The 26,732-nt window shown below is 47.3% G+C and overlaps 7 protein-coding genes across 7 annotated transcripts; 2 read left to right on the top strand and 5 right to left on the bottom strand.

The window, feature by feature from the left end:
- Positions 1-357: 357 nt before the first annotated feature.
- On the bottom strand, positions 358-576 carry N7481_013358 (uncharacterized protein; the record flags this gene model as incomplete). The annotated part of the gene is made up of 1 exon (XM_057272577.1): positions 358-576. The coding sequence occupies one exon, from the start codon at positions 574-576 to the stop codon at positions 358-360; it is 219 nt and encodes a 72-aa protein (XP_057115209.1).
- A 4,737-nt stretch (positions 577-5,313) lies between these two features.
- Positions 5,314-5,861, bottom strand: N7481_013357 (uncharacterized protein; the record flags this gene model as incomplete). Its single annotated transcript, XM_057272576.1, has 3 exons — positions 5,314-5,342; positions 5,430-5,491; positions 5,557-5,861. The coding sequence occupies 3 exons, from the start codon at positions 5,859-5,861 to the stop codon at positions 5,314-5,316; spliced, it is 396 nt and encodes a 131-aa protein (XP_057115208.1).
- A 3,672-nt stretch (positions 5,862-9,533) lies between these two features.
- On the top strand, positions 9,534-10,636 carry N7481_013356 (isocitrate lyase/PEP mutase family protein; the record flags this gene model as incomplete). The annotated part of the gene is made up of 3 exons (XM_057272575.1): positions 9,534-9,743; positions 9,796-9,943; positions 10,014-10,636. The coding sequence occupies 3 exons, from the start codon at positions 9,534-9,536 to the stop codon at positions 10,634-10,636; spliced, it is 981 nt and encodes a 326-aa protein (XP_057115207.1).
- A 149-nt stretch (positions 10,637-10,785) lies between these two features.
- Positions 10,786-11,206, bottom strand: N7481_013355 (uncharacterized protein; the record flags this gene model as incomplete). Its single annotated transcript, XM_057272574.1, has 2 exons — positions 10,786-11,103; positions 11,132-11,206. The coding sequence occupies 2 exons, from the start codon at positions 11,204-11,206 to the stop codon at positions 10,786-10,788; spliced, it is 393 nt and encodes a 130-aa protein (XP_057115206.1).
- A 2,879-nt stretch (positions 11,207-14,085) lies between these two features.
- N7481_013354 (uncharacterized protein) lies at positions 14,086-18,122 on the top strand (the record flags this gene model as incomplete). The annotated part of the gene is made up of 5 exons (XM_057272573.1): positions 14,086-14,169; positions 14,230-15,150; positions 15,205-15,635; positions 15,699-17,273; positions 17,327-18,122. 5 exons carry the CDS (start codon positions 14,086-14,088, stop codon positions 18,120-18,122), a joined length of 3,807 nt encoding a protein of 1,268 aa, XP_057115205.1.
- A 1,913-nt stretch (positions 18,123-20,035) lies between these two features.
- Positions 20,036-22,729, bottom strand: N7481_013353 (uncharacterized protein; the record flags this gene model as incomplete). Its single annotated transcript, XM_057272572.1, has 1 exon — positions 20,036-22,729. One exon carries the CDS (start codon positions 22,727-22,729, stop codon positions 20,036-20,038), a length of 2,694 nt encoding a protein of 897 aa, XP_057115204.1.
- A 534-nt stretch (positions 22,730-23,263) lies between these two features.
- Positions 23,264-26,707, bottom strand: N7481_013352 (reverse transcriptase family protein; the record flags this gene model as incomplete). Its single annotated transcript, XM_057272571.1, has 1 exon — positions 23,264-26,707. The coding sequence occupies one exon, from the start codon at positions 26,705-26,707 to the stop codon at positions 23,264-23,266; it is 3,444 nt and encodes a 1,147-aa protein (XP_057115203.1).
- Positions 26,708-26,732: the final 25 nt, after the last annotated feature.

Raw genomic sequence — 26,732 nt, 5'->3', positions numbered from 1 at the left:
GTGAATTGGAAGCGAGCATATTATCAACCGTATGTGAGAAAATGCGGAGATATTAGACTTCAAGAATCTGAATTAACTTCCTTACTATATTCTAGGATGGTGAAGCGACAACATTCCTTGTGACTTGCCCGCAAACCGTGGCTGCATCTGATTGCGGCGTTTCCGAAGCAGGAATGACGGCTATCATTAAGAAGGACTCCGTAGAGCTGGTGGATGTCAACAAAAAGAATAGGTTGGTACCCCGTATGCACTCAAAGTACTTTTGATACTAATGGATTATTGCAGCACCGCGTCCCTGTCGTGTCATATTGCCGGAACAACGTACGCATCCTGCTATGCTACCAACAAGATTTCGTTTCACGCCACACTAGCCCCAAAAGACCTCAATTGGATGACCGTACCAGTCATCACCACGGTATCAAAGTCACAAGGTGCACTGAGCTCCTCGATCTCCACCCAGCGATTTATGGCAACGCCTCCTATGAAACTGCCGCCAGGTACCGAAACGGCTGTTACACCGGTGGCTGAGAGCCAAGGAACATTTAGGCTCAAGACCTCATGGGGCTTATGCGGCATAATGGGTTCGGTTATGGCTGGAACTCTGGGGTACATCTTGCTTTTTTCATTGCTGAGCTGGCAATTTCAATTATTTCAGTGACCAAAGTCTGGTAATTGACTGCTCAGGTGCACTTGAAATATACAGTACTTGTAGCTTGCTTTCCTTTATGACAGTACCATTTCATACCAAATGTCTTGTATAAATGATAACCAGTCTATCTTAAACAGAACGAATTTTGTCACATATAGATACTCAGATAATCAGGAGAAACCAGTACGCTACTGTATCTAGTGTGGGCGATTTCCCGCCCAACAGAATTCACTTTTTTCCGAGTAAAGATGCGAAAAGTTAAATTAACTTCTTTCAGATCGAAGAAGCTAGAATAATTTCGATGGAGATCTCCTTGATTCCAAAAGTTGTCTAATAGAGCCAGACAGGCGGATATCCAAGTTCATAATCATGGACCGGACGTAAAGAGTTCTCCCCAATATGGCCTTCCTAGGACTCACAACACCCGTGCACGTACGAAATTTGTATTCACAATATTTTGAAAAGCTTTTGATGAAATGTTTTCATCTCAAAAATAAGTCCCTAGACAGAACTTGTCAGGGATGTACATGAGGTATACACGCTAAGCCGAGGACGCGGACCCACATGTCTGGGTTCCCCTGAACGCGAGGAAGCTATCTTTCCTTTGCTTCCTCGCCCTACGTCTTGTATCTAGAGTCGACTATAGCATTCGTTAATACTAATCCTTCATTGGAAAGACACGCTCCTCATCAACAGATACGTGATACCCCCACAGAACTACCGCGGTCTCCTGGTTATTACCGCAGCGCTAGAGATGGTAGACTTTGGGAACAAAGAAAAGAGGGGTTTATATTCAAAGAAACTGAGCTCCGGAGGCAATACTGCTGAGCTTTGAATTTTTAAGCGAGGCGCTTTATCCATCGGTATCTGCTCCGAAGGAAACGCTAGTCAGACCGATTTACCATCCACTGAGATGAAGCTGACTTCGATTCGAGTGTTCAGCTGGACATTGCATAGAAGACTGGAGATGAACATTTGATATGGAAAATTGAGAAAGGAACCAAACCTTCTCGTACTAGATACATGACCTGGGCGAAGGAGACGAATCCTCGCTCACATCATACTCATGTGGCATCTCTCGCTCCCACGATTGCCACAGAACCAAATACTGTATCACTGAAATCCTATCTTCAGAGATCAAGCGAGAGGCAATGGCGCTAATCGGTATCTTTTTGCTGATCTAGTTGCTCCAGTTAGCTCCACAGTGAAAAGAAATCTCATAGACATACTTACAGTGCTCGATGTACTATGACCATCCATGGTCTGGTGGATGCAGGGAATACTGGATCCTAATGAGTCTTCTTCTGAATACGTGACATTGTCGCTCCCCGACTCCAGAAACCTGCGATCTTCGCTTGTTTCCGAAAGGTCTTCCTCTGTAGTAGAATTGTCGTCCGTTTCTTCAATATTGAGGTCTCCGTAACTGGACAAGATCTCGAAAAGCTCGCTGTCACTTTCTTCTCTTTTTTCCGACATCTGTAAATTGAGGTCTCACAGACTGAAAGTGTAGAGAAGTACAGGGATCATCTCAATTTATAGAAATTATGGGCGGGCGATGATATTCGGTAGCTTAGGGTTGAGAATGCATGACAACCAGTGAGCCACATATTCAACGGGCCGGCAAGTATCATTTCGGACTGGCCCACTGTATACATGCGTTCAAGTCAGAATTTCTGCGGTCTGTTGGCAAGGACCATCACTGGGCATTGAGATGGTTGATTCATTGGGAATGAATTCTGGGAACGAATGGCGGATGGAGCGCTCGCCCCACCAGCAACCCGTGGTTGGCCCAGATGAACCATGACAATGACGAATCATTTGCCTCGCCAACGTTGTTAACGCAGGTGAAATGAGTTCCACCGCGGTCAGCCAGAAGAGTCGGACACATATAGCATGTCGTGGATTCGTCTTAACAAGCTGATCACCTACAGCCTCGAATCCATGCCACAAGATTTTTTTTTTCAGGTTATACTCGATGCACGCACAAATTTTGAAATAAAGCCAATTCCTGTTGCGCAACGTTGACTACCAACTGTTTACGGTGCGAAATCGTCGCAAGGCCACAGCCAGCAGAGTTTCATGCATCACCAAGAATCCGCATGCCCTCGATAACTGCACACCGTTCTGATGACCAAACGAAGATGGTCGGGTTTCTAACAACGCCCGAGAATATCTATATATCCAGGTGGAAGGGATGGCGCAATGAGCCGTACGGTTGGTGATGGGTCAGCATCACTCTCTCATCTAAAGCCTCTGCTTGATCTCATCCCGAAATGATGCCGTTGGTTACCGTTATCCAGCTGACCATGCACTACTGTGCCAGCAGAGAGCCAGAGCTCCTAGAGGCACGCCCAGTGCAAAGAAATGGCCGACCCCGCGGATGTTGACTCCAACGACGATAGCTGCGAGATGACAGAGGCGAATCGGCAGCTAGAACGCGAACTCCTTCAATGCCAGCAAAACACGTCTCCCGCCGTTGTGCACTCACGACGCATGATCTCGCTCGGGATCTCGCCTCACTATGTGAGCCACTGGACTACTGCCGGTGCACCAGATCACTTTGACGCCCTCGAAGGGCGGCTTGACGGTTGCTTGGGAAGATAACGAGACAGAGCTGTTTCGGAAGCATGGTCTGGATGGGGCGGCGTATCATGTGATACTACTCGAGGCAAGCTGTATAAGCATGAATCGGGAGCTCCTGCATCCGAACCTAGGTAAACCTCGATCAATTGTCGCTTAGGGCTGAAAATTAATTCTATACTTGCTACATAGTTCTGGACTCGTCGAATCTTGCAGTCTGCGGGTGTCGTCAGCAGTTGGTTCCGCAGCGGACCCAACAAAGCCTGTTCGCAGACTTGATGGTCCCAGTGTCTACCGGGTGAATTCCTTTCATTTATCGCTCGACGAGGAAGTGGTTGAGGTTATGGTTCGCAATTTTATGGAGTGGATGCCGGATAATTATCCCGTTTGGACTTGCGTGCAGGTTTGTCGGCTGGTGATCCGAGGATGAGGGTTGAAATTGAGGTTTCGGCTTTCGATACTGCTGGGGCGAGAGTTGAGAGGACTAGTAGTTATTAGGTAGTTGTTAAATGCATGGATGGTGCCTCTGATCAATTTGATTTTGATTTTATAACAACAGCAATACTGAAGCAAAATTAAAATTAGATGGCCTTGGCCCGGTATTAGTGCAACTGTTGGTGCTCTACTATAAGAAAAGCAGAAATCCTTCCACATATAAATATTTAGTGTATGTTGACAGTATTATCAGAACATCCACATGCAACATTCCGATGCTATATAGTTCAAAAGAGGCGAGGAAATTCTCATCTACGGTTTGAAACAGTTTCCTTCTCTCACCCGACTATTACAACACTCACACATGGCCATCTTTACGAGCCGCTGTATGAAACGCCCATGATCCGGGCATTTCCCGACATTCAATTATCCGATTCCGCGAGGGTGGCCCGGGGGAAGAGGCGAGCTTTCCTACAAACCTGCAGAGCCGCGGGATGAAACGGATGAATTTGGCAAGGAGCGGTGGCACGAATTCCGCATGGTAACGCGGGTATTGGCTCAAGAGCAGTTGCTCAATCTCCCTGAATTGGTGATTCATACCAATCGACTTACTGGCGTGGGGCTGAACTGCTGGTATGAGCGAGATTCCGCCTCCAGACCAAGACTTTTAATTGGTTACTACCAGGAAGGAATCGTGTCACCGAATAGAGCGATTTGGGTTGATCAAGAAATAGAGGAATTCCTGTGCAACTCTGGAGGAGATCCCTTTCCATGGGACGAATATCCCAATATGGTGGATTATGGTACGGGTTGATTTTGATCAGGAGTTTGAGCGACCGAACACTGGCCACAAGATTGGTAAGATTGAAAGTTGGCGATGAAGTGCTCACCTAGAACAAAAAAATCTCTCAAGGATCAAGAGAAACTAAAGCATATAATATCAACTCTAGCAATAATAACCACCCAGTCTAGAGCAGATACAGATGCTTAAAAGATCCCATGATATAGTACTGTCGGGATCTTCATGAAATTCCAGCAACTCATTCAGTAAATTGATGGATGTTCTCTTAACACAGTCACGGTCGCACGTCTTTATGTTCAAGGTAATAGAAACATGCAAATCAACCACGGAATGGGGCGTTCCTCGACTGGTCTACCTAGAACCAGATGCGGAAAAATTAAAGTTTCTACCCCATGAACCCTGAACGCGGTTTATCTCAAAATATACTCCAATCATTGAAATGAGCGAATACCTGCTGTCGACGGATCGGACTTCCGACGATTTATTTTAGAAACACTAGACCACGAACCCTGGGCCCTAGCGTCGCCAAGATACAGGATGGGTGGCAAGTTCCCGCCAGTTTGTCGCCAAGCCCATGAGCCAAGAGTTACCAGAGCCCCGAATACCCTCACCATTATGATAATCATTTGGTAATATGAAGATCTTCATTTTAATTCTCAAGACTAGCAGATACCGTGTTTTCTCTCTCGCTTCGTTATTTAAGTTTCAGTATTATATAAATTTCAGATCGCACATCAATTAATGACCATCCACCAAAATGATAATAATTAAGGAAAGTCCAAAGAAAATGTGTCACTAGGTTCTCGAGGCCAAGAAAACCATACTCTAGAATGATTTCTAGAGTTCCTCAATCCTTGCATTCTCCCACATTGACCTCTGTTTTTGAAGGAAAAAATTAGTAAAGCTCATCCAAGTACTTTAAATCATCCGCACATTGTTAGAAAAGAAAAGAGGGTGACCTACGGCAGCGTCGGGGCTTATATTCGTCCTTGACCCACCAACCCTTCGGATTCTTGTACCAGTCCCTGAAAAAAAAAAGAAGATTTAGTAAACAAATTTACGGGAAGGAAAGAGGATAAGTAGGACATACTGGTATTTGCAGACGGGTGCAAAGTTGTCGCCGACCTTGGACTCGCCGACGGTGCCGCTGGAATCACAGGGATACTTATGATACCAGTAAGGCTGCTTCACCTTGCACCAATCCTGAGGGCGGTTATCATCATCCCAGTGATTGTCCCAGCCCTTGCCTCCATGGCCATGATTCCAATCGCCATTCCAGTTGCCTCCGCGTTCTTCCAGGGAAGAGTCAGAGTCGGCGGCGGCGACTGGGTTGGCCATGGCGACTTGCGTAGCCAGGGGAAGAAGGGCAGCGAGGATGAAGATGGGGGACTTCATGATGAAAAATTCGAAAGTTCTGATTTGAAAAGTTGAGTGTTTGATATGTTTAGAATTGATCTTGTCTGAAGGATGATGAAAAGAAAATTGTAGATGTTGGATTCAAGAGGCTTTAAGTATTGACGTGTGGATATTTTCTTTTTTATTCTCGGAAAGAAGAAAACATCCTTCAATCGATGTAAGAGTCATCATTTAAGCAATAATTAATTTGTTCTCATGACGGAAAGGCATGGAAGTCTTCCTTGATTCAATCCTTCCATGATCGTTGATGGCAACATGAAAAATTCATAACAGGATAGGTGATCTAGCTGCTGGAAGACTCGTTCCCGATTCGGAAATTCCAATAGCTGCCACAACAATCAGGTTCGTTCCGAAAGCATGAAAGTAGCTCTAGGTTAAGGATATCAATCTCTGCGAGCTGTTTGTGGCGGAGCCCCCCGGGACCAAATTATTCAACTAGGTGGTTCTCAATTTGGATTCGTCAGGTTCCAGGGATTGCATGGGAGAAAAAAAGCGAGAGCGAGAGCGAGATTGAATAAGCACAAGATATGGAAACTCTGAAACTGGAGTTGCGTGGTTGACAGAACAAGAATGCGATCTACGTTCGTATCTCGCAGCTGTGTTCCGCTGGCGATGGCGGGCTTGGCATACATCCGGGCTTGGCAGACGTAAACGACCGCTGCAGTCAAATGATCAGTTCGCCATCCGGAGTCGCCAAGCTAATATTGATTTTTTCTTTCATTCAACTTGTTTTTCTTTATTCATCCGTGGTATGACAGTTCATGAAATCATGTAAGGGTGATTGACTTTGAGACATGGTCGATTCTATTTCCCTGTTTACAGAATCGCCGACTCGAGAATTCCCACTCAGCCCCCTTCCTAGCATATCTGATAGCACTGGAGCTCTGCAGAGAATATTTAGGCTGTTTCCTCGATCGGCGTGGGTAGAGATGCTGATGTGCCTTGATCCCCGCTGGCCATACCCGCTCTCTTATGATCCTCCCACAGAATTTCTACATTGTAGCTTTAGCATGGGTATTGAGGCTCTTTGCTTGCCTTATGCTTGCGTCTGAGTCAGCTCACCCCCTCCTTTTGTCGTTCGTTATTAGTTTGTCACCAAGATTACTTTTGTGATTGCCTTGGATGAATTCAAAAGGTACTACGCGATGGTTTCACTCAACGAAAGGTCTGCATTCTACGGTCTAATACCGGAGCCTAGATATCCCCTGGCAGTGGTAGAGATTGGACCCTCCTTTGTCGTTGGCGATAAGCCTCCCGTTGATGTCCCACACAGGTACGGGCCAATCGATTGTTCGGGTCCGCCGAGAAACGAGAGGAAAACAGCTTCATCTGCCCAAGAGCCGAGGAGCAAAAGCCGGAAGTATATGGACTGAGCAAGTCGCGTCTTTGATCACTTCCACATTGCTAACACGACGATTCATGAGAGCTATGGGTTACTTTGCCACGGAGTGGATGGTCCACGGGCCGTATATTGCCCCTTTAGCCCCGTGTCCTGGCCAATATTCTCTCTTATCAGCCTCGCGCCAACGCGATAAAGTTCACCGACGTAGGTTTTCGGTATCTCCTGGTGCTCGAGACGAAATTAGCAAGGTCACGGAGAGCCAGTCATTCAGACGAGTCAAAATGACAGATTGACTGAGCTCCGCCCACACCTAACAGAAATCACACATGCAAGGATTCTTGTCCTTAGAGAACAATAGAAAATTCAAACGGAACAAAATGATGTTAGAAAATGATAGGGCCTATATAGGTAAGGGTGTTTCATATAGCGGACGAACGGGATGTATGGTAGGCTTAGTCCATTTGGACAGAACCTCGAATAGCTGCTTTCGAAACGGCGTAATGATGAACCTTCACGGCCACTCAAATAACACTGAAGGTAGAAATCAGGACCAAGGTTTGCATTGAACGCTCCACTATAGTCCCATTGCATCCAGAGTGCATTGCTTCAAGCACAAGCCCCATTGTGGGTTGAAGATAGTGCCTGGGAATACCTGGCTCTTCTGGGAACTATGGATGCGATCCTGGGGGCACGAGCAGTGCTGCTATTACAATTCGCTTCAAGGAACTTCCATTCTCCGCGACGCATTCTCGTGCTACAAGCTGCCCTGGTGGGTTCAGGTACGATGGTTACCGTGTAGCGGCACGACGCACGATATAAACTCGCCTGACCGCTCTTTTCACGAGGCATCATAACCCAAAGCGCGATTATATTGCCATATCCTTGCTCGTCATCCCAATATTCACCATGGTTCGTAACGGACATCCTTTGTGTTGGCAACTACATACTAAACTAGAGGCAGCCCTATCTGCGAGGTCTACCCAACCCAATCTTATACAGAGTTGCAGTATATCTCAAGAGCAGCGAGATATTTGCTCTTGCGAGATCATGTCGAAATCTCCAAACCAGGCTACTGCCGATCATACTTATAATCAACGTTGAATATCAAAACAGCAATTTCCTCAGCCTCGCTGCCATGAACAACGACGTTGACCTCGCCGAAAGTCTCCTATATCACAGGGCAGACGCCAATGCGTTCTTTTGAAGAAAGACCCTGGTGATAAGGGCTCTCAAGTACTCATCCTCTAACCTATTACAGCTCCTGCTGGAAAGCCCTACGCTGGATATCAAACTCCAAAACCAGGCGCAAGAAAGAGCGCTATGGTATGCTGTCACATACGGAACTTGTTCTGCGGTACAGAGCTTACTACAGGTCCTAAGGGTACAAGTTGACCTCCCGCACAGGCGAGGACGAACGGCCCTCCATCTCGCGCTCTGGTGGGGTAAAACAGGCCTGGTATATCTGCTCCTCTCCAGTAGCAGCGATCCTTTCACTACAGATGACTTTGGCAAGTTACCCCGCACATGGGTATGGCGTATCGGATAGCCGTCTACGAAATAGATCTTTATAGGCCCACAGGAAGCTGGGCACTCGCTCTCTTTCTACAGGCCATCTGCCGGTGATTAAACCACTGATGACAGTAAGCTGCCGCTCTACCAAGCAGTAGCCCATGGATCTGCAGACGCTGTTAAGCTACTCCTGACACAGAAGGAGCTGGCCCTGGATACTTAGGATTACAACGGAGATACTCCACTCTACCTTGCTGTTTGATGTCGGTGTCTGGTCTCCTCCCTCGCATATCCCATACTACTCATTTTGCCTTTGTCCGATTGGATCCCAGTTCCGTTATCAGGACCGGAGCCTGACGATTTCACCACCTCCTACCATCCGTGCCGTAAATGGGTTGACCTTATCGGGAATGATTGTCATCCTAATATCTCCTCGGAGGTTTTCGCGCCTTCATTTCCTGGCAGGAACTAACTGGGTTACCATGTCATCTATGCCTCCTTTCTAAGCCAGTACGACCCAAGAGTGAGCAAATGATCATATTCTGGCTTGGCACATGGTGAGATGTTGCATCCTCAAGAGACCTAAGCCCTTTTTTTTTCGTGACCAGTGTCGGAGATCCAATCGGGATTATTCTGCGCAATTGAATTCACTCGAAAGTCGAGTCATATCACTCCAGATAGGAGACTATTGAACTATAAGTAGTGAGGTCCGAAATTTGAATTCGAACCAAATCATATTTCACTTTACAATTCCACAAACTCTTTCTGTCTTTTCCCGTCGTTGTGCTACCGTCAGCATAATGACAATCACTATCACTGTTGAGAGAGATGGCTTCTATGAGGTCAATGGAATGCGCCATGAGCCTAGTGTCTCTCTTTATGTCATTCCTGCTGCGTCTAAGCTGCGCCGAATGCTGAAGGACTCCAAGGACCTCATTGTCTGCCCAGGAGTTTACGATGGCCTGTCTACTAGAAATTCCATGGAGCTAGGCTTCAAAAGCATGTATATGGTATGTCATGCGTTCTGGTTGCTGGGCCTTAGACCATAGCTGATGTCAATAGACTGGTGCCGGTACAACTGCTTCACGACTTGGAATGGCAGATCTGGGTCTAGCTCAGCTTCATGACATGAGAACCAATGCGGAGATGATTGCCAACCTTGACCCATTTGGTCCTCCTCTTATTGCAGACATGGATACCGGTTATGGAGGTACGTCTAGAAGGGCTTGCTCAAATAATACAACTCAACATGGATGTGGAGCTGACATGCTCAATTGCAGGGCCTCTGATGGTGGCCAAGTCTGTGCAGCAGTACATTCAGGCTGGCGTGGCTGGATTCCATATCGAGGACCAGATCCAGAATAAAAGATGTGGCCACCTTGCCGGAAAGAAGGTGGTGGGCCGTGAAGAGTACCTGACGCGAATCCGGGCGGCCAAGTTGACCAAAGATCGCCTGCACTCGGATATTGTCCTCATCGCAAGGACTGATGCCCTCCAACAACATGGCTATGAGGAATGCATCGCCCGCTTGACAGCAGCGCGAGACATTGGGGCAGACGTAGGTCTTTTGGAAGGGTTTACATCGAAGGAGCAGGCACGCCAGGCAGTGCAGGATCTTGCCCCCTGGCCTCTTCTCCTCAACATGGTAGTAAACGGTGCCACTCCAGTGATTACCACCAAGGAGGCGGAAGAGATGGGATTCCGAATCATTATCTTCTCATTCGCTTCTCTTGCCCCGGCTTACATAGGCATTCGGTCGGCTTTGGAGCGCCTGAAGACTGACGGGGTGGTCGGAACGCCTGATGGGCTTGGACCTATTAGATTGTTTGAGATATGTGGACTTATGGACTCTATGAAGGTGGATACAGGGGCAGGAGGCGATGGCTTTGTGGACGGTGTCTAAAGAGTGATGAGCAATTGTTGATTGGATTTCTGTTCTTCCTCTTGTTTCGTCGCTAAATAGAGCCAAATCCTTGGTAAAGTTTTTTTGAACTTTGAAATCACAACTAGCCCCTACTTAAAGTGAACGACTGGAGAAATCCGCGGAGAGATTCAGTTTCGGTGACAGTCGCAAGGATCCGGCTCGATTGGTTGGACGACTTCCTTCTCCACAGTGATCCAATTATCGGAGATTCCCTTGCAGTGCATCGGCCATATACGTTGCGAGACAGTCGTTTCAGTAGAGGATACCTCGGTCAAACTCCGCATTCGTTCTTCGAGGAAAGGTGTTCCCGGGCAGCTCCAACGGAAAAAGTATACAGATGCTTGACGCTCAAGTCTCAGCTTGAACCTCGCGCATTCCAGTAGCAGGTCTTTCAATTGATGCTTCCTTTTCTTCGTATTTGTGAGAGTATATAACCCGGAGAGTTCCTCTATGTTTTGTGTGTAATCTGATCACAAATATCGCCAAGTGCTTCCCCCGCGAGAGATGCCACTGCAAGGCTAGTGGAAACACGCCAGTGTTGCCAAACATGCGGTGGGACTGATATTATTAACACAAAGCCCCAAATTATGGTCAGGTACGCTAAATTACAAGCTCTTAATACTTTGGTGTCAACTTCATAGAAAATTTCGTCATAGAATCTGCCTGGGAGGCCAACTATTCAGCGGGATTTTCTCGGAGATGGTTGCCTGAATAACCTGAATAGTAAGAGCAGTATTCTTGTAGCTAATCAGAGCTCCATCAAGACTAGCATTTCTTGTAGACGGTGCTGCATGGAATACTTGGTTGAAATGCCGTTTGGTCCAGTCCTCCAAGCCCTAAAAAATCCTGCGCCTAACTTCAACGACCTCACCATCGTCAACGCTTTCAGCCCATTTTTGAAGCTTGGTAAGTTTGGCCAATGTCTGAGATTTCTCTTCAAGTACAGTCTCTGCATTTTTGCGTGGCCCTAGGAGTAGCTCATAATTTCGTCGAAGCCTCTCCGCTCTGATCAATTGCGCCATCCGTGCCGATTTTGCTGTCTCTCGGTAATTCCTAGCCTTTTCATTAGGCTTTGATCTCTGTTCGGGGGTTGGGGTCTACCGGCTTTTTACCCATCCTGAGTCCAATGCCTGTTGTGCTGTCGCTCTTTCACTATTTCGCTGATCCCAAAGGCTTTATAAGAAGCAATTGGAGCTACTATGAAGTGGATCCTGATCAGGGGTTTGGTACTTTTCTCGCGTGGTGTATTAAATTGGCTGGTGCAAAAGAATGGAGTACTGGAAGCCATTTGCGATATGCGGGCTTAAATATTAAAGACCCAGGAAGTTGCTACGCAAGGTCTTGGTTGAGTGCGACTGGCGCGCTTTTACAATGCAATGACTGTTTGTCCTAAGCCGATTACTGCAGATCAGACGACAAGCAGATATCTGGTCAATTCTTTCATATTGGGGAAGTATCTTATCTCAAATGTGGACCGGGATTTCCTAGCCATCACGAGGACTCACAGCTGCAAGGGCAATTAAGGTCAAACAAATGATGGAGCCGATCTCACCGAACGAAATGAACTAGCAGAGGTTCTCGCAGTGGTCTCTGATTGACGGGGGACACCTGTTGCTGCGATGGAAAATGCTTGAAATTTATTTTTCCCACGTCTTCCGCTTGTAGATATGTCGGGATTTGTAAATAATCCCATCGATACGATAAACTTACAAATTGCCGACAAGAGTAGCGAGAAGGGAGGGCCGATATATTGATATCCAATGGCACCAATAAAGCTTCCCAATAGCAAGCAACAGATAAAGAAGAATCTCCGATTCCGTGGTCGATTCGCCGAGGTTGCTATACGTGGATCAATGATGAGATCAATGTATGCTGAGGTCACCATTGCCGTGGGAATCTCTGGAACGTTAACTGTTCTTGCGACAGCTATCTGGGCCCCGCTTGAGAATGCAAGCAACGAAATGACTCCAAGTGAGCCGGAAGTGCCGTCAAATGTAGTAGACTTCCATCTCAAAATCGTCGCTACTACAACCAGTGCTGTTTGAAGTAGATTGGTTAATATAAGCCAGAGCCGTCGCCGAGGGCCCAATGCATTGCCAAGTTGACCTAATATCAACCCACCAGCGACAAAGAGAAACGAAAACGTGGTAATCCGGAAAGGTCGTCGCGTCCATGATGCCTGTTGCTAGAGTAAGGCCCATGAGCCCAAGTTCAAGAATTATGTCATCGCCAATTTCGTCATTCAGTCGAACAAATATTCGGTTCGCCATGGCCGAAGAGGTGGAGCCAGTTATCTTGCACATCGTAAAGGTCGAGAGCGATCGTTGAGAAGACTCATATATTATCAAAAATATGCAAGGGATGTTTGGGAATAGAAAGGGAAAAATGGTTGGGAATTTCAAAATTTATCCATCACTACGGTTAGCTTGGAATTTTGACAGCTTCGACGAACATATACGGTCGAAGTAAGGAAACTGACGTCAGCTTCCGCAACCTTAAATTGAATCCGTGACTCAAAGGGAGCCCCCGTCACCTCCCCACAAACCAAATGACGAGGACTGCCGAAAGTGGAATTAAGACTGAGTGAAGCGGTGAAGTACGTGCTCCCACAGAAGCAGTCCAGGGAACGCCCATGACGCATTCGACAATTTCGTGCGTCCTTGCCCGAGGAGTCAGTTGCTGCAACAGACAGCAATTAATTGTGTCCTGCATCAATTAGATGCAGAGTTTGAAACCGGGCATCCTTGGTATACAAGGTTATTGGGTTTGGCATTGAGGCGCAGTCAAACGTCCGCTCCACCCGTGGGTTTGTGGTCGCAAACCTTAAGCCGTCATACCCGATCTCGAAAGAAATGATTCGCTACTGACTGGTTCCAGACATCTTGAACTTCTGCAGCCTTCAATGACCTGCACATCAAGGGTGGGAATACAGGTTCAAATCAATGCCAGATGCCAAATGGACAGCTCCGGCGCCTAAAATCTGACGGCGAGTCGGGCACATACGTACTATTTAATCTTCATACCGATGACGATCTGGCCCATCCAGCTGGTACTCATACCTTGCTCGCCTCCTCCAATGCTCTGCAAATTACCATGATTTCGGGTATGCTAGCCCGATACGCCACCTACTGTGTTTTTTGGCCGCTAATCGAAACCGTGGATGAGAAAGGTTGCCTCTGCCTTGGCATTTTCTTGTTAGCAAGCGCTCACAAACATCATCCATAGCTGGCCTGGTTCTCTCTCGGCGGTAGCTCTGGGCAAAGTACACAGCCCCTTCTAGGAACAAAATGAGGAGAATAACAGAATCCGATATCCCCATCACTTGAAGCGAACCCTCAGCGCAAGAAAAAGAGGGAAAAGAAAAGCTATCCGTTGTATAAACCTTTATAATTGAAAGAACACGACTTCCGGTCCGTAGTGATACCTACATGGCTTCGTCTTCTCGTAACGATTCGTCACAACAGGGCTCATTCCTAAGCCCTGTTGTCATGAAAAATCCTTCTGGCAGAGAGGTGAACAGATGAATTTAAATGTCCAGCGACAAGGATACTGTACTAAACTCTTATTCGCAGCGCTCGCTCTCTGTTGCATCTACAGCAGGATCATCTTCATGGACTGGTGCGACGGCGGACCTTATCCAAAGCCCAATGTCTCCAAGATCATCCTTCCCGCCAGACATAGCGTTGTATTCGGATCCAGATCGCCTCACAGTTTCTCATGCCTCGCATCGACCCTTGATGTCTATTGACGGCTCCACGCTGCGTCCACAGTCTATTTCGTTTGCGTCGACCGTGGACGCATCCGTTCGCTCGGGGGCTGGCTCAGATACTGGTTATCAAGCTCATATGGATCACGCAGTATATGATGATGCGCCATTTCCCGAAGCATTAATGCCAGACGCTCGTGATAAGGCCGATTTCAACGTTGATAATAATCGCTTTGCATTTTCGCCGGGTCATCTGAATAAGATGCAGAGCCCCAAGTCTCTCGCTGCCTTCCATGCCCTAGGTGGCTTGCAAGGTCTGGTATGGGGACTGCGGACGGACATTAATACTGGTCTGTCAGTTGACGAGAGTCGCCTGGACGGCACAATCGATTTTCAACAAGTGTCACCGCTATATAACAGGAAGTCTTCTATCAGCAAAGCTTCCCTAGAAACCGAGTCCACACTCATCTCGGCACCAGTAGCAACTGGCAATGGCCTACTTTTTGAAGACCGCATCCGTGTCTTCGGCCAAAATCGGCTTCCCGCTCGAAAGTCCACTGGGTTCTTGAAGCTCTTTTGGATTGCTTATAATGATAAGATTATTATTTTGCTGACTATCGCCGCTATTGTGTCTTTGTCCCTGGGAATATATGAGAGTGTGGATGGGGGCACGGGCGTTGAGTGGGTGGAAGGGGTGGCTATTTGCGTGGCCATTTTGATCGTCACCATCGTCACGGCTGCCAACGACTGGCAGAAGGAAAGACAATTTGCGAAACTAAACAAGCGAGTAAGTGATTGGTATTGACGGTCAAGTTTCCCTACGCGCTAACGGTTGCGATAGAACGACGACCGCGAGGTAAAAGTGATCCGCTCGGGCAAGTCTATGATGATATCTGTTTACGATATCATGGTCGGCGACATCCTGCATCTAGAGTCTGGAGACTCCATCCCTGCTGATGGTATCTTGGTATCTGGCTATGGCGTGAAATGCGACGAGTCATCTGCTACAGGCGAGTCAGATCAGATGAAAAAGACCAACGGACAGGACGCCTGGCTGCAGATTATTGAGGGTCGAGCGACAAAGAAGCTTGACCCTTTTCTGATCTCCGGAAGCAAAGTTCTTGAAGGAGTGGGCACATATCTGGTTACTAGTGTCGGTCCATATTCCACGTATGGTCGGATTATGATGTCACTGCAGACGTCGAACGACCCCACTCCGCTCCAGGTGAAGCTAGGACGGCTTGCAAACTGGATTGGATATCTTGGCTCAGCGTAGGTTCCGGCCCCACTAATTGTTTTAGACATATGGCGAGTTGATATTGACGATACGTCTAGTGCTGCCATTATACTATTCTTTGTCCTCTTGTTCCGATTTATATCCGACCTTCCGAATCACCCCAATACGGGCCCTGCTGAGAAGGGCAAGGAATTCGTAGATATTTTGATTGTTGCCGTGACTGTTATTGTTGTTGCCATTCCAGAGGGCTTACCATTGGCAGTGACGCTTGCCCTGGCTTTTGCCACAACCCGCATGGTAAAAGAAAACAATCTCGTTCGAGTTCTTCGTGCCTGTGAAACAATGGGCAATGCTACCGTGATTTGCTCTGACAAAACAGGCACTTTGACCCAGAACAAGATGACCGTGGTCGCTGGTACCTTGGGCTCCGATCAAACGTTCGGCTTTGCGTCGGAGACTGATAATGATAGGGGTACGCAGACCACGTCGGAGGTCTTTCAACGGTGCTCGCCCTTGGTGCGCAGTCTCATCACTAAGAGCGTTGCATTGAACTCGACTGCATTCGAACAGGAACGAGATGGCTGCAAGGAGTTTGTGGGGAGCAAGACTGAAGTCGCACTTCTGCAGCTTGCACAGGTCTATCTGGGCATGGATCTTGCATCAGTGCGAGGGTCTGCTGAAATTATTCAGCTTATTCCGTTCGACGCCGCACGAAAGTGCATGGGTGTTGTATACTTTCAATCTGATGCAGGATATCGCCTCCTTGTCAAGGGGGCAGCCGAAATTATGGCTAATTCCTGCAGTATGAAAATCACCGATATTGATATGTCTAAAGAGAAAGTTCATGTAGAGTCACTGGAAAAGTCTGACAGACAAAATATCATGAGGACCACCAATCAATACGCCCAAGGATCTCTTCGGACAATTGGATTGGTGTACAGGGATTTTGATGTCTGGCCACCAAAGCAGGCTCAAAAATTTGATGACGATCCGTCTGCCGCTAACTTCGATGATGTCTTCCGAGACATGACTTGGATTGGAGTTGTGGGAATTCAGGACCCTCTTCGACCCGAGGTTTTGCCGGCGATCCGCAAGTGTCATTCTGCAGGAGTGCAGATCAAAATGGTGACGGGGGATAATGTTGCCACTGCCATCGCTATTGCATCATCCTGTGGAATCAAGACTGAAAATGGGCTGGTCATGGAAGGTCCTCAGTTTCGGCAACTGACAGATGAGGAGATGGACCTTGTGATTCCCCGCCTGCAGGTGTTGGCGCGTTCATCTCCCGAGGACAAACGTATATTGGTGGCACGGCTCAAGGCTCTTGGCGAAACAGTCGCAGTCACAGGGGACGGCACGAATGATGGGCCTGCTCTGAGGACCGCGGATGTGGGCTTCTCCATGGGAATATCTGGCACTGAGGTTGCCAAGGAAGCTAGCTCCATCATCCTTTTGGATGACAACTTCAAGTCCATCATTACGGCCATTGCTTGGGGACGAGCGGTCAATGACGCTGTTGCCAAGTTTTTGCAGTTCCAGATCACGGTCAACATCACGGCCGTTATCTTGACCTTTGTTTCGTCTGTGTCCAATAGCTCTAATAGCAGTGTCCTGAACGCTGTGCAGCTGCTTTGGGTAAACCTGATCATGGATACTTTTGCGGCCTTGGCCTTGTAAGGAGCCGTCATTTTTTTTAACTTTTTTGCATAACTAATATAAAGTGCAGAGCCACCGACGCTCCCACAGAGAAAATCTTGAATCGCAAACCTGTGCCTAAAAGTGCTTCACTGTTTACTTTGACCATGTGGAAGATGATTCTTGGACAGACAGTTTACAAACTGGCTGTTATCTTCATCCTCTACTTCGCCGGAGACAAACTTCTCGGCGCGCACCTCGATAATTCAGATCTTGATCATCGATCAAAGCAATTAGCTACAGTCGTCTTTAACACATTCGTATGGATGCAGATCTTCAACATGTTCAACAATCGTCGCCTCGATAACAAATTCAATATCTTCGAAGGCATGTTCCGAAACTACTGGTTTCTGGGCATAACCGCCATCATAATTGGTGGCCAAGTCATGATCATATGCGTTGGCGGCGCGGCCTTCGGCGTGACCCGAATCAGTGGCATTCTCTGGGCCATTTGCCTTATATGTGCCCTTGGGTGTCTTCCATGGGCCGTCATTCTGCATATCATTCCAGATCGTCATTTCGGAGTTCTATTTAACGCAGTAGTTGACGGGATGACGCTTATATTGCGGCCGTTCCTGAAGGGAACTAACGCCCTTCTTCGCAGCACGAAAATATTTCTGTTGCCTTTGAAACGATTTACCCATCGGGTCTTCTCTCGGCACAAAACAGAAAATGATGATTCAACGACTCACGAGCTATCTAGTGTGTCAATTGCCGATGAAGAAACACCTACTCTACCTGAGCCCACTCAAGAGGAAAACACTGAGCGGCCACAGACACCACCGGGGTTAGCGGTGCCCCCGATTACTTTTACGGTTTCACCTTGACTTAATGTATTTTATTGCCACAGAGCATTATTATTGGGGGGGGCTAGCGTTGATTTTAATTCCAGCACTCGTACATAGAGCATATGGGGAATGTACTAGTAGGATACTAGTAGAATGCCCCTCGGCTTGTGAATGCTCTCATAAAAGAAAAAAAAGATCAAATAAAATAATTACCCAATATCAGTTCCTAGATAGCGTCTCTCACCTGGCGGAACCTACAACGCGTTTTTAATCGTAACAAGATTATCGTGGAGCGCGTAGATCTCTAACGAGAAAGTTAGTCGAATGACAGCTGCTCGTGCACCTCTACGGTGAAAATATACTAAGCGACATGTTAAAACGTTCGGCCACTCCGGTATACTCAACGTACGCGATTCCAATCGATCAATTGCTACTAGGAAGACAGATGAAGCTAAGAAGGAGAGGTGGCTGGATAATCTCTACAAAAAGACGCAAAAGCAATCGCCGCCAAAGGGATTTACAGGAGAGTGAGGCATCAATCGAAGCAGCGAGAGCAGGTAAAGAGGCAAGAGAGTTTTTTTTTTATTTGATTCGCATCCAATGCGTTGATAAATATTGTGATTTGCGTCAAATTGGTGACTACGGTGAAAACGGTGAAAACGGTGAAAACGGTGAAAACGGTGCAAAGCGGGGAGGCAATGCTCGAAGCGGCACGATCAGAACGTGCGGGTCGAATGGAGCGTCGGATATGGCATCGAATGCCACCACCACCATGCAGCACTCTGTATAGACAGCAGGGACGAAATGCGAGTGAGTAGAGTGTGCATTTCTGGGGGATTTATACGAAAAATGCGAGGGTAGGTGGCATTGACATATAATATTTGTTGCTAGTAAGCTATTATTTTTTGGACCCTACTAATAGAATTGAGTCTTGTTTACTCTATTCTGTTATTCCTATCTAGAAATATTTATGCTTATCTAAGTATATAGTAATTATAATCTAAGAATTAACTTAATGCTGATTCTTATAGACTAGGTTAAGGAAAGAGAAGCTACTTCAGCGCTAATAATCACGAGATCACTATCTTCGATAAATAGCCCTAGTCAGAAAAAAGATATAAACTATTAACTATATAGAGATAATAAAAGGGGGAGCAGAACTATTAGATATATTTATAGGTAAAGCCAGACTAAGTGTCACGGGATTCGAAGTATACGATACCCCGGACTCTCGAGGCCGATTCATGGACGAATTCCCTTTGAGTCACCTACATATCGATATCCACCCGAACCCTAATGTATTTAAGATCCCACAAGCATTCAGGATTCTTAATCTTCTCAAGAATCAGTCTCTGTATCGACTGCCTAATCTGATCATTACCGTCCGATATCCTTGCCTAGTAACAGGTCTCTAGCCTGACAACTTAGTAACCATTACACTATTATAGTTAAAGAATAGCTAGTGTAAGATGGGAATGCTCGCTGTGGCAGTCTGCGTTGGCAGACGGGTCGATCGCAAGAGGACAACACCACCACACTCGAAGAGTGCCGGAGAGAGAGAGAAGTAGACAGTGCGTGACGCTATAGAGATGCGACTAATAAGACATTCGAGTCTTCATGGACATGCGATATACCGATACCGTAACCTCAGCCTCAGTAACCTCCGCAGGAAGAATAATTCATAAGGGGGAACACACATGTTGTTATTGATACTATCGAACGAACGCTACTTATTCTTCCGAAACGATATGGCTGCCTTGTTACTAAGGCCCCAATCACCTGACTATGGGATACCGGTGTTGAGAGCGGAATTCCCCATTACATACCACCCTCCCTGAAAAATTGACCGTCCTTTGGTCAATTCGAAACAAAAGAAACAAAAGAAACAAAAGAAACAAAATATCAGATAGCACCTCCGACAATCATTCTATGCTTCATCCATTAATCGGCACCTAGCCGCCATGAGGATGGCCAACCTCCGCCTCAGGAGTAGGTTGCTGCATGCTCGATAGTGGTTGAGATTCAGCAGGAGCATGAACAGGCTCATCGGGCAACAGACCCAGTTCTTGGTCGTCAACAAGCATGCCCTTCTCAATACGGTAGAAGAATGAGTTTTTGCCGTATTCCTTCTTCTCTAAGCGTTTGGTCAGTTCGAAGCAGCGTAGGTACTCATACCAAGCTTCCTCTCGCCAGTCGCGAACCATTGCTCTCGCAACCTCAGGGTCTTTTCCAAAGAGATCATCTAATTCCATGCATATGGAGGGACTATCCCATCTCTGTCGGCCTACCAAACAATTCGGAATCCCGTGTCGGGCCGTCCGGAAATGTACTCCGGCAGCAAAGGGAAACGGGATTGTACCATACCGAGAAGAGGAATAACCGGAGGGCGTCTTGGATGCAGGCATTAGTGTACGATGAGCCTCTGCCAGCTCCTCCCAGGTATTCGACTCTGCACAGTCCAGAGTTTCATGGTCATCCTGGATCGCTGTGTACCACGGGAGTCCGGTTCGGCGTACTCGTGTGGCAGGGCCTGTCGATCCATGAGGCAACATAGGAAGAGAAAGTCGCACATCACCGACACCACAAACCTCCGTTGTCCATTGGGTGCCATATGTTTCCTCATCCTCCTTCCTCCACATGAAAGGTTTGATACCCGAGATAAAGCCGTCTCCAACGGGTCCACGGGACTGGATATCCTTCCACCATTTTGCCAGACGTTCTGTCTTATGCATACCTTTCAGCAGTACGGTACAGTTCTGTTCGTCCTCTTGCGTGAAAGATACTGATCCTTGTAGTAGGCTACTACCTCTCTGGCTGTCAAGATAATCCTGGATATTGATGTCAAGGTGCCGGAACTCAGTGTGTTCGCCAGCCTGTGTACTTTTTATGTAATAAGGATGCGAGATCAGACGCCATGCATGGTCTGGCCGGAAAAAGACATATGCCATGTAGTAGGACAGGTCTTGTCGAATCAACTGCTGAATGTTCGAGTGCCACATGCCGCGAAGCCACCCAAGCTCTTTTGTTGCATCGCTTAGATGATAATGGTACATTCGAAATTCCTGGTGAATAAGCGGCCATAATCCTTCCGGGTGTCGTCCGTCGAGATCCTCTCCAAGCCATGAGAAAAGGTTCGGCAATACCGTACTGCCATCGTTGTGCATGTCATTTGCCGGGCTAATGTCTGGAGCCTCTCCTGCATAGATCCTGTCGATCAAAGTCTCCACCGATAGCCATTCAGTACAAGACACAAAGTCAGAGATAAGCGGAGCATGATGCTGAGGGCGGAAGCGATGGAAGCCGAGACTGTTTTCCTGCCGGAAACTGAACCATCGGGGGTGATCTTTCATGAATTGATCCCATTTACCAATGTGCTGATATGACAGGGCGACACGGTTGACTAATTGCTGATGGTTTTTCGAAGCACTCGTCATTTGTACCGCATCAACTAATGCTTTAGCATGTTGGTTGCAGAGGGTGCTGATCGTGATGCCTTCTGACCTCGCTAGTCTTCTGCCAATCATACGCAGAGCAATCAGTCCGTTCCTTCGTTTCGAGAAGTCTTTGTCCTTGAGGGCTCTAACCAATGTAGTCGGGCGTAGCAAACATCCACATTTTGCACGTTCGTTGGTCGAAACAAGGATTTCATCATCACTCTCTTCAGCAGCAGGATCAGTTTGTGCATGTTGCGGAGACTGTTCGGCATCTGGGTGGTCATTTTCACTCTCTGATTCAGTGTCGGTATCAATATCCATTACATCAGTCATCTTCGGGGCGTCGATTAGGTGTACACTATCAGCTTCCTCTTCCTCATGATCCATATCTTGATCCTCAGATTCTTCAGCAGCAGTAATGGTTTCTGGCCGCGAACCACTCTTCTCAGGGGAAGGAGGCAAGGTAGTAGCTCGAGGTTCGATCAGAGGGAGGTCAAAGCCTTCGCCTCTCGGGCAGACGAAACCATCCTGATCTAGTTGGAGACCTGCGCGATCCAGTTGATCCTGCGTTATCGGCGACAAGATACGGCAGTTGTAGGTATTGGTCAGGTCGCTAGGTTCCATATGCTTTGATTTCAGGCTTCCGCTTCCTTTTCCGAAGGTACACCGCTTGATGACATAGTTGTTGATCGAGAGTTTGACATCATCGTAGGACATATCGGTATTCAGCAGCTTGCTAACCTTCTCCGAGAACGCGCGGTTGATGACCCATTGAAAGAACTCCGCTGTATTTCTGCCTGCCGGATTGCCGTTATCCCACTTCGTGAGCGCACGTCGCCGATGTCCTTCGATCGTCATGGCATCCTTCTCCTTTCTTTTCTGCAGCTTGACGGCATCTTCCCATTGCTGCTGGAACTCTGCATGACTCTCATGATGCCCTTTCCATAGTTCCTCAGAACTAACATAGTCGAACAATTTGCAAATTCCATCTCCAACAACCTTGTGGACTTCATTCAGCTTCCCATAACAATGGAGTGCCAGGTCATATTTGTCTTTCTGTTGACAGCCTTGCAGGGTTTTGATCATATCATCAATTGTATGAACCTTTGTTCCATTGATGATCAGTCCTTCCGGAATTGGCATCGACATTCTTGCGGTTCTTACAGCGGTCTGGGTAACAGGCACGAGGGTATTCATTTCGGATGTGGACATGGCTGCGACGTTTTATGTTCAGTTCTCGGAAGTGAGGGTGAAAGGAATCGGACTTCTGCAAATGTTTCACGATGCTGGTTGAATCTGTCAAAGGCGTAGGATCGAATGAGGAAATGGTAAGCGAGGCCTTCAAAGAAACAAAGGATCTGCAAGATTCAAAGGGCTGCATGAACAAAGGAACAGGTTCTTTCCCCTCCTCCTTATTCGACCGTCCCTTGGTCGAATCGCACGTTCTCGAATGGCTAGGGCGCCTCGGCTGGTTCTTTGTAGTTCCTGAATGGTTCGATGGTATTGGGCGAGGGTCAAAGCGGGTTTTGAAATGATGGAATGGACGAAGCAATGATGAAAGAAGATCGGAAAGGGGAGGGGGGGTTGAAGAAGTTGAAAGTGAAAGAAAGGAAAGGGAGGAAGTTATATCTACATCGAGGGCGGCTTCCTAATCGGGTTGAAGCAAACGGCCAACAAGGCCGCAAGGCCGCAAGGCCGCAAGGCACCAATTTCCTGCCGGAAAACGATGTCCTGTTTTGGGACGGTCTATCTTCCTGTTCTTCTCAGCGATGGCCTTCCTCGCCGTCGTGGCAATTGTACACGCGACGTTTCGACCTGTTCTTCATGCTGCTGTCGTCCTCGGCCACTACCGCGACTTCTTTGACCTCTTGGACGTCCGATAGGGTTACGCCGTGGCAAGGATGAGGATCCTTCATGGCCGTTCAGGTCATGTCGAGAATAAAACTTCTTCAGTCGATCGCCATTGAATGACTCCGGTTGATGAGTCAGGTCTTGCAGCACTGTGCCATCCAGTTCACTTAGCAAATACGAACTGCTCTTGACTGCATGAATACGATAAGGTCCCAGCCAACGGAACTGCAGTTTCGTTTTCGAACTGTGGTCCATTCCGCGAATGGAATTGTGTAGGAGAACAAGATCATCCTTTTCGAATCGCTCATACCGAAGCAGATGATGTTCGTCGAAGAAGTGCGCATTTGCTTCTTTCAGGCGACGCATGCGGAGAATTGCTTCCTCGATATCCTGGTCGCGCTTCTCGAATTGGCGCGCTCTCATTGCTAGCAAATCCTTTCGATCTTGCACCTCATGCCATGGCAGCATGCTCCAGGTAGGCATTTGTAATTCAATCGGTATAATTGGATTCTTCCCATAAAGAAAGAAGAACGGGCTCATCCCAGTAGTTGCGTTGACAGTAAAACGATCCGCCATCAAAACAGAATAGAAATGTGGTCTCCATGGTCTCCTGTGTTGCCGAGTCGCATTGTCAATCGGGTAACCTTCTGTTATCTTTGAGAGTGCGTCTTTCATTGTTCGCATCGCACGCTCCACAGGACCATTAGAACCTGGATGGTATGCGGAGATTTTGACTCTCGATATTTGTTCACGTTCTAGAAAGGCTGTCAAACCTCCACGATTTTCAGGTCCCATGTCGATCACTATCTCCCGGGGAACTCCATGACGGCTAATGATGTCTTCTTTGATGAATTGAATAACGCTCTCTGATCTTGCAGAATGCAACACTCTTGCCTCTGGCCACCCGCTGACAGAATCTCTCGCCTGAATGACAACACCTTCACCATCCTCTGGGGGCATTCGAGTTGTATCAATGTACCATTTGTCAAAAAGCAACAGCGGTTGTGTGACAATGGCAGGTTCACGAAGACGATTTGGAGCTCTTGCCTGGCATAGTGAACAGGTTTTGACATATTTTGCTGCATCCTCGTATGCACGAGACCACCAATATCGATGCTTGATCAAAGCATATGTTGCCTCTCGTCCTTTATGACCAAGATCATCATGGGTGCTTTTCAACGCATATTGCTGGTCTTTCTCTTGGTCCAGAACCCTGCGGAGCAATTCGGTATTACCCTTGACACGTCGGAACAAATGACGCTCTTGGACAACAAACTTCATACACTTTCTCTTGAATGAATAGAATTCCGACAAACCCATACGATCCGGCCTGTGAAGACTGGTCAGGTATCTTGCAATTTGCTCAGATTCGGCCGAGTATCCTTCGTGCAGTACATTGGCATCAGGATTACCAGGATTCTCGACATGAATAGTAACAGGACAACAGCTGGCGTGAAGATGCAGGACTTCTGCATCAACAAAGTCATCAATATTCTGTTCTTGGTCCCTTTCACGCAGATCCTCCTTAGTTGGTGGACGACGGGACAAAGCATCCGCAGCACCATTACTAGTGCCAGGAACATGTTTCACATCGAAATCGAAAAGCTGAATCCACGCTATCCAGCGAGTGACCAGGGCGCCAGGGAGGTCTGTTGCCGTACGGTTCAATTGTGCAACCAACGTATTGGCATCGGTTTCCAAGACAAAGTGCACTCCGTACAGCCAATGGCGGAACTTCTTGAATGCCTTCAAAACGGCACGGCATTCCAATTTTCCCGCATCATATTTTGATTCAGCATCTGACCAAACGCCTGATTCATATCGTGCCGGCTTACGGACACCATTTCGAACCTGCATGAGTACTCCGCCCCATCCTTTTATAGAAGCATCTGCAGCAACAATCATAAGGAAAGGATGAAAGTCATAATCGATAGGCAGCACTGAGGGAAATTCTGAAAGACGTAGCTTTATCTCCTTAAAAGCCACCTGATGTGCCTCCATCCACACAAAATGGGCATTCTTGCGTAGTATCTCATAGAGAGGCTTCATAATGATCTGGAATTTCTCAATCAGGATGCGGAAGTAGACGGCGAGACCAACAAACGAGCGGAGTTCATCCTTGGATAGCGGAGTAGGCCACTGTGCAACCTTTGCTACTTTCGCTTCATTAGGTCTCCGGCCGTTAATGTCACAAACCCATCCAACGACTTCGATTCCTTTCATCATGAACTGAGACTTTTCGGCCGAGATAACCGCTCCGGCCAATTCCAGAAGATACAGCGCTTCATCGAGATTCTGAATGTGCTCAAGGACATATTGGCGAATCCCTTCTTCCATAAACTCTTCATTGTACGTTGTTCGTGGGCCCTTAACCGCAACATCGTCAAGAAATGAACGCGCCTTTGTGCCGAAAATGCTATGCAAAATGACAGAGATCACTCGTTGAAACTGCGCAACTGAATTCGCTGCGCCTTGGAGAATTGTAGTTTGACGAAGTAGGCCAAGGGGAGTTTGAATAGCCGTCATATCTCGGTCATCCTTGTGTAACTCTATCTGGTCATACCCAGAGAAGAGGTCAACCAAAGATGCTATTGCCATTCCTGCAAATTCCTCTGCAAATTCATCTGCTATCGGGGGCATGTTGGCATCTCGCTTGGTCACTTTGTTGATTAACATAGCTGCATTGACCATTCGATATTTGCCAGTTTGTTTCTTGCCGACAAGAAACCATGGGTTTCGATATGGGCCATCGCAAGGTTCGAGAACACCTTTTCGTAGTCGATCACGCAGCATTTTGATAACCGTGGTATTCAGGGCATGAGGAATCTTGAATCCTGGGTGTTGCCACGCTTCATGAGGAACAGTCTTAATGCGTTGCGGAGGCATTACTTCATTGCGTATTCTCTGAACATGCTCCCATTCCCAGGCTAGTACCCCTTCTCTTTTGAACAGGAGTTCTCGAAAAAGTGCTCTTTCACGCGGTAGCAATTCCTTTCCCACCAACAGGGTTATTTCTCGTTCAGGGGTAAGGCGAGCTCCCCTTGCAATTACAGAGATACGAGGCTTCAGCAAATGATCGAATTCTGTTCGAATATCCGATGCGCGGTACTGTGTATGGTATTTCTTGAGACATTCATGCTGCCAATCAGGATGACCAACCGGGATCGTTCCATCAGAATCAGTCGAGTTCACGGGTTGAACCTTATCTGCTTTTCTTTTGTAGAGCGTATTGACTTGCGCTTGGTGATAAAACTGGTAATCAGGACGATTATTCCATGGCAATTGTATATCAGACATATCGTCGAGAGAGAAGGCTGTGCGATATTCCTGCTCAACCATTTGGTCGCGAGCGACGCACAAAGGT

Source organism: Penicillium waksmanii (assembly GCF_028829765.1).
Source record: "Penicillium waksmanii strain IBT 27052 chromosome Unknown utg000011l:1.0-400869.0:1.0-401085.0, whole genome shotgun sequence".
NCBI lineage: Eukaryota > Fungi > Ascomycota > Eurotiomycetes > Eurotiales > Aspergillaceae > Penicillium > Penicillium waksmanii.
Note: the sequence above shows the minus strand (reverse complement) of the source record. Positions and strands in the feature narration are given on the sequence as shown.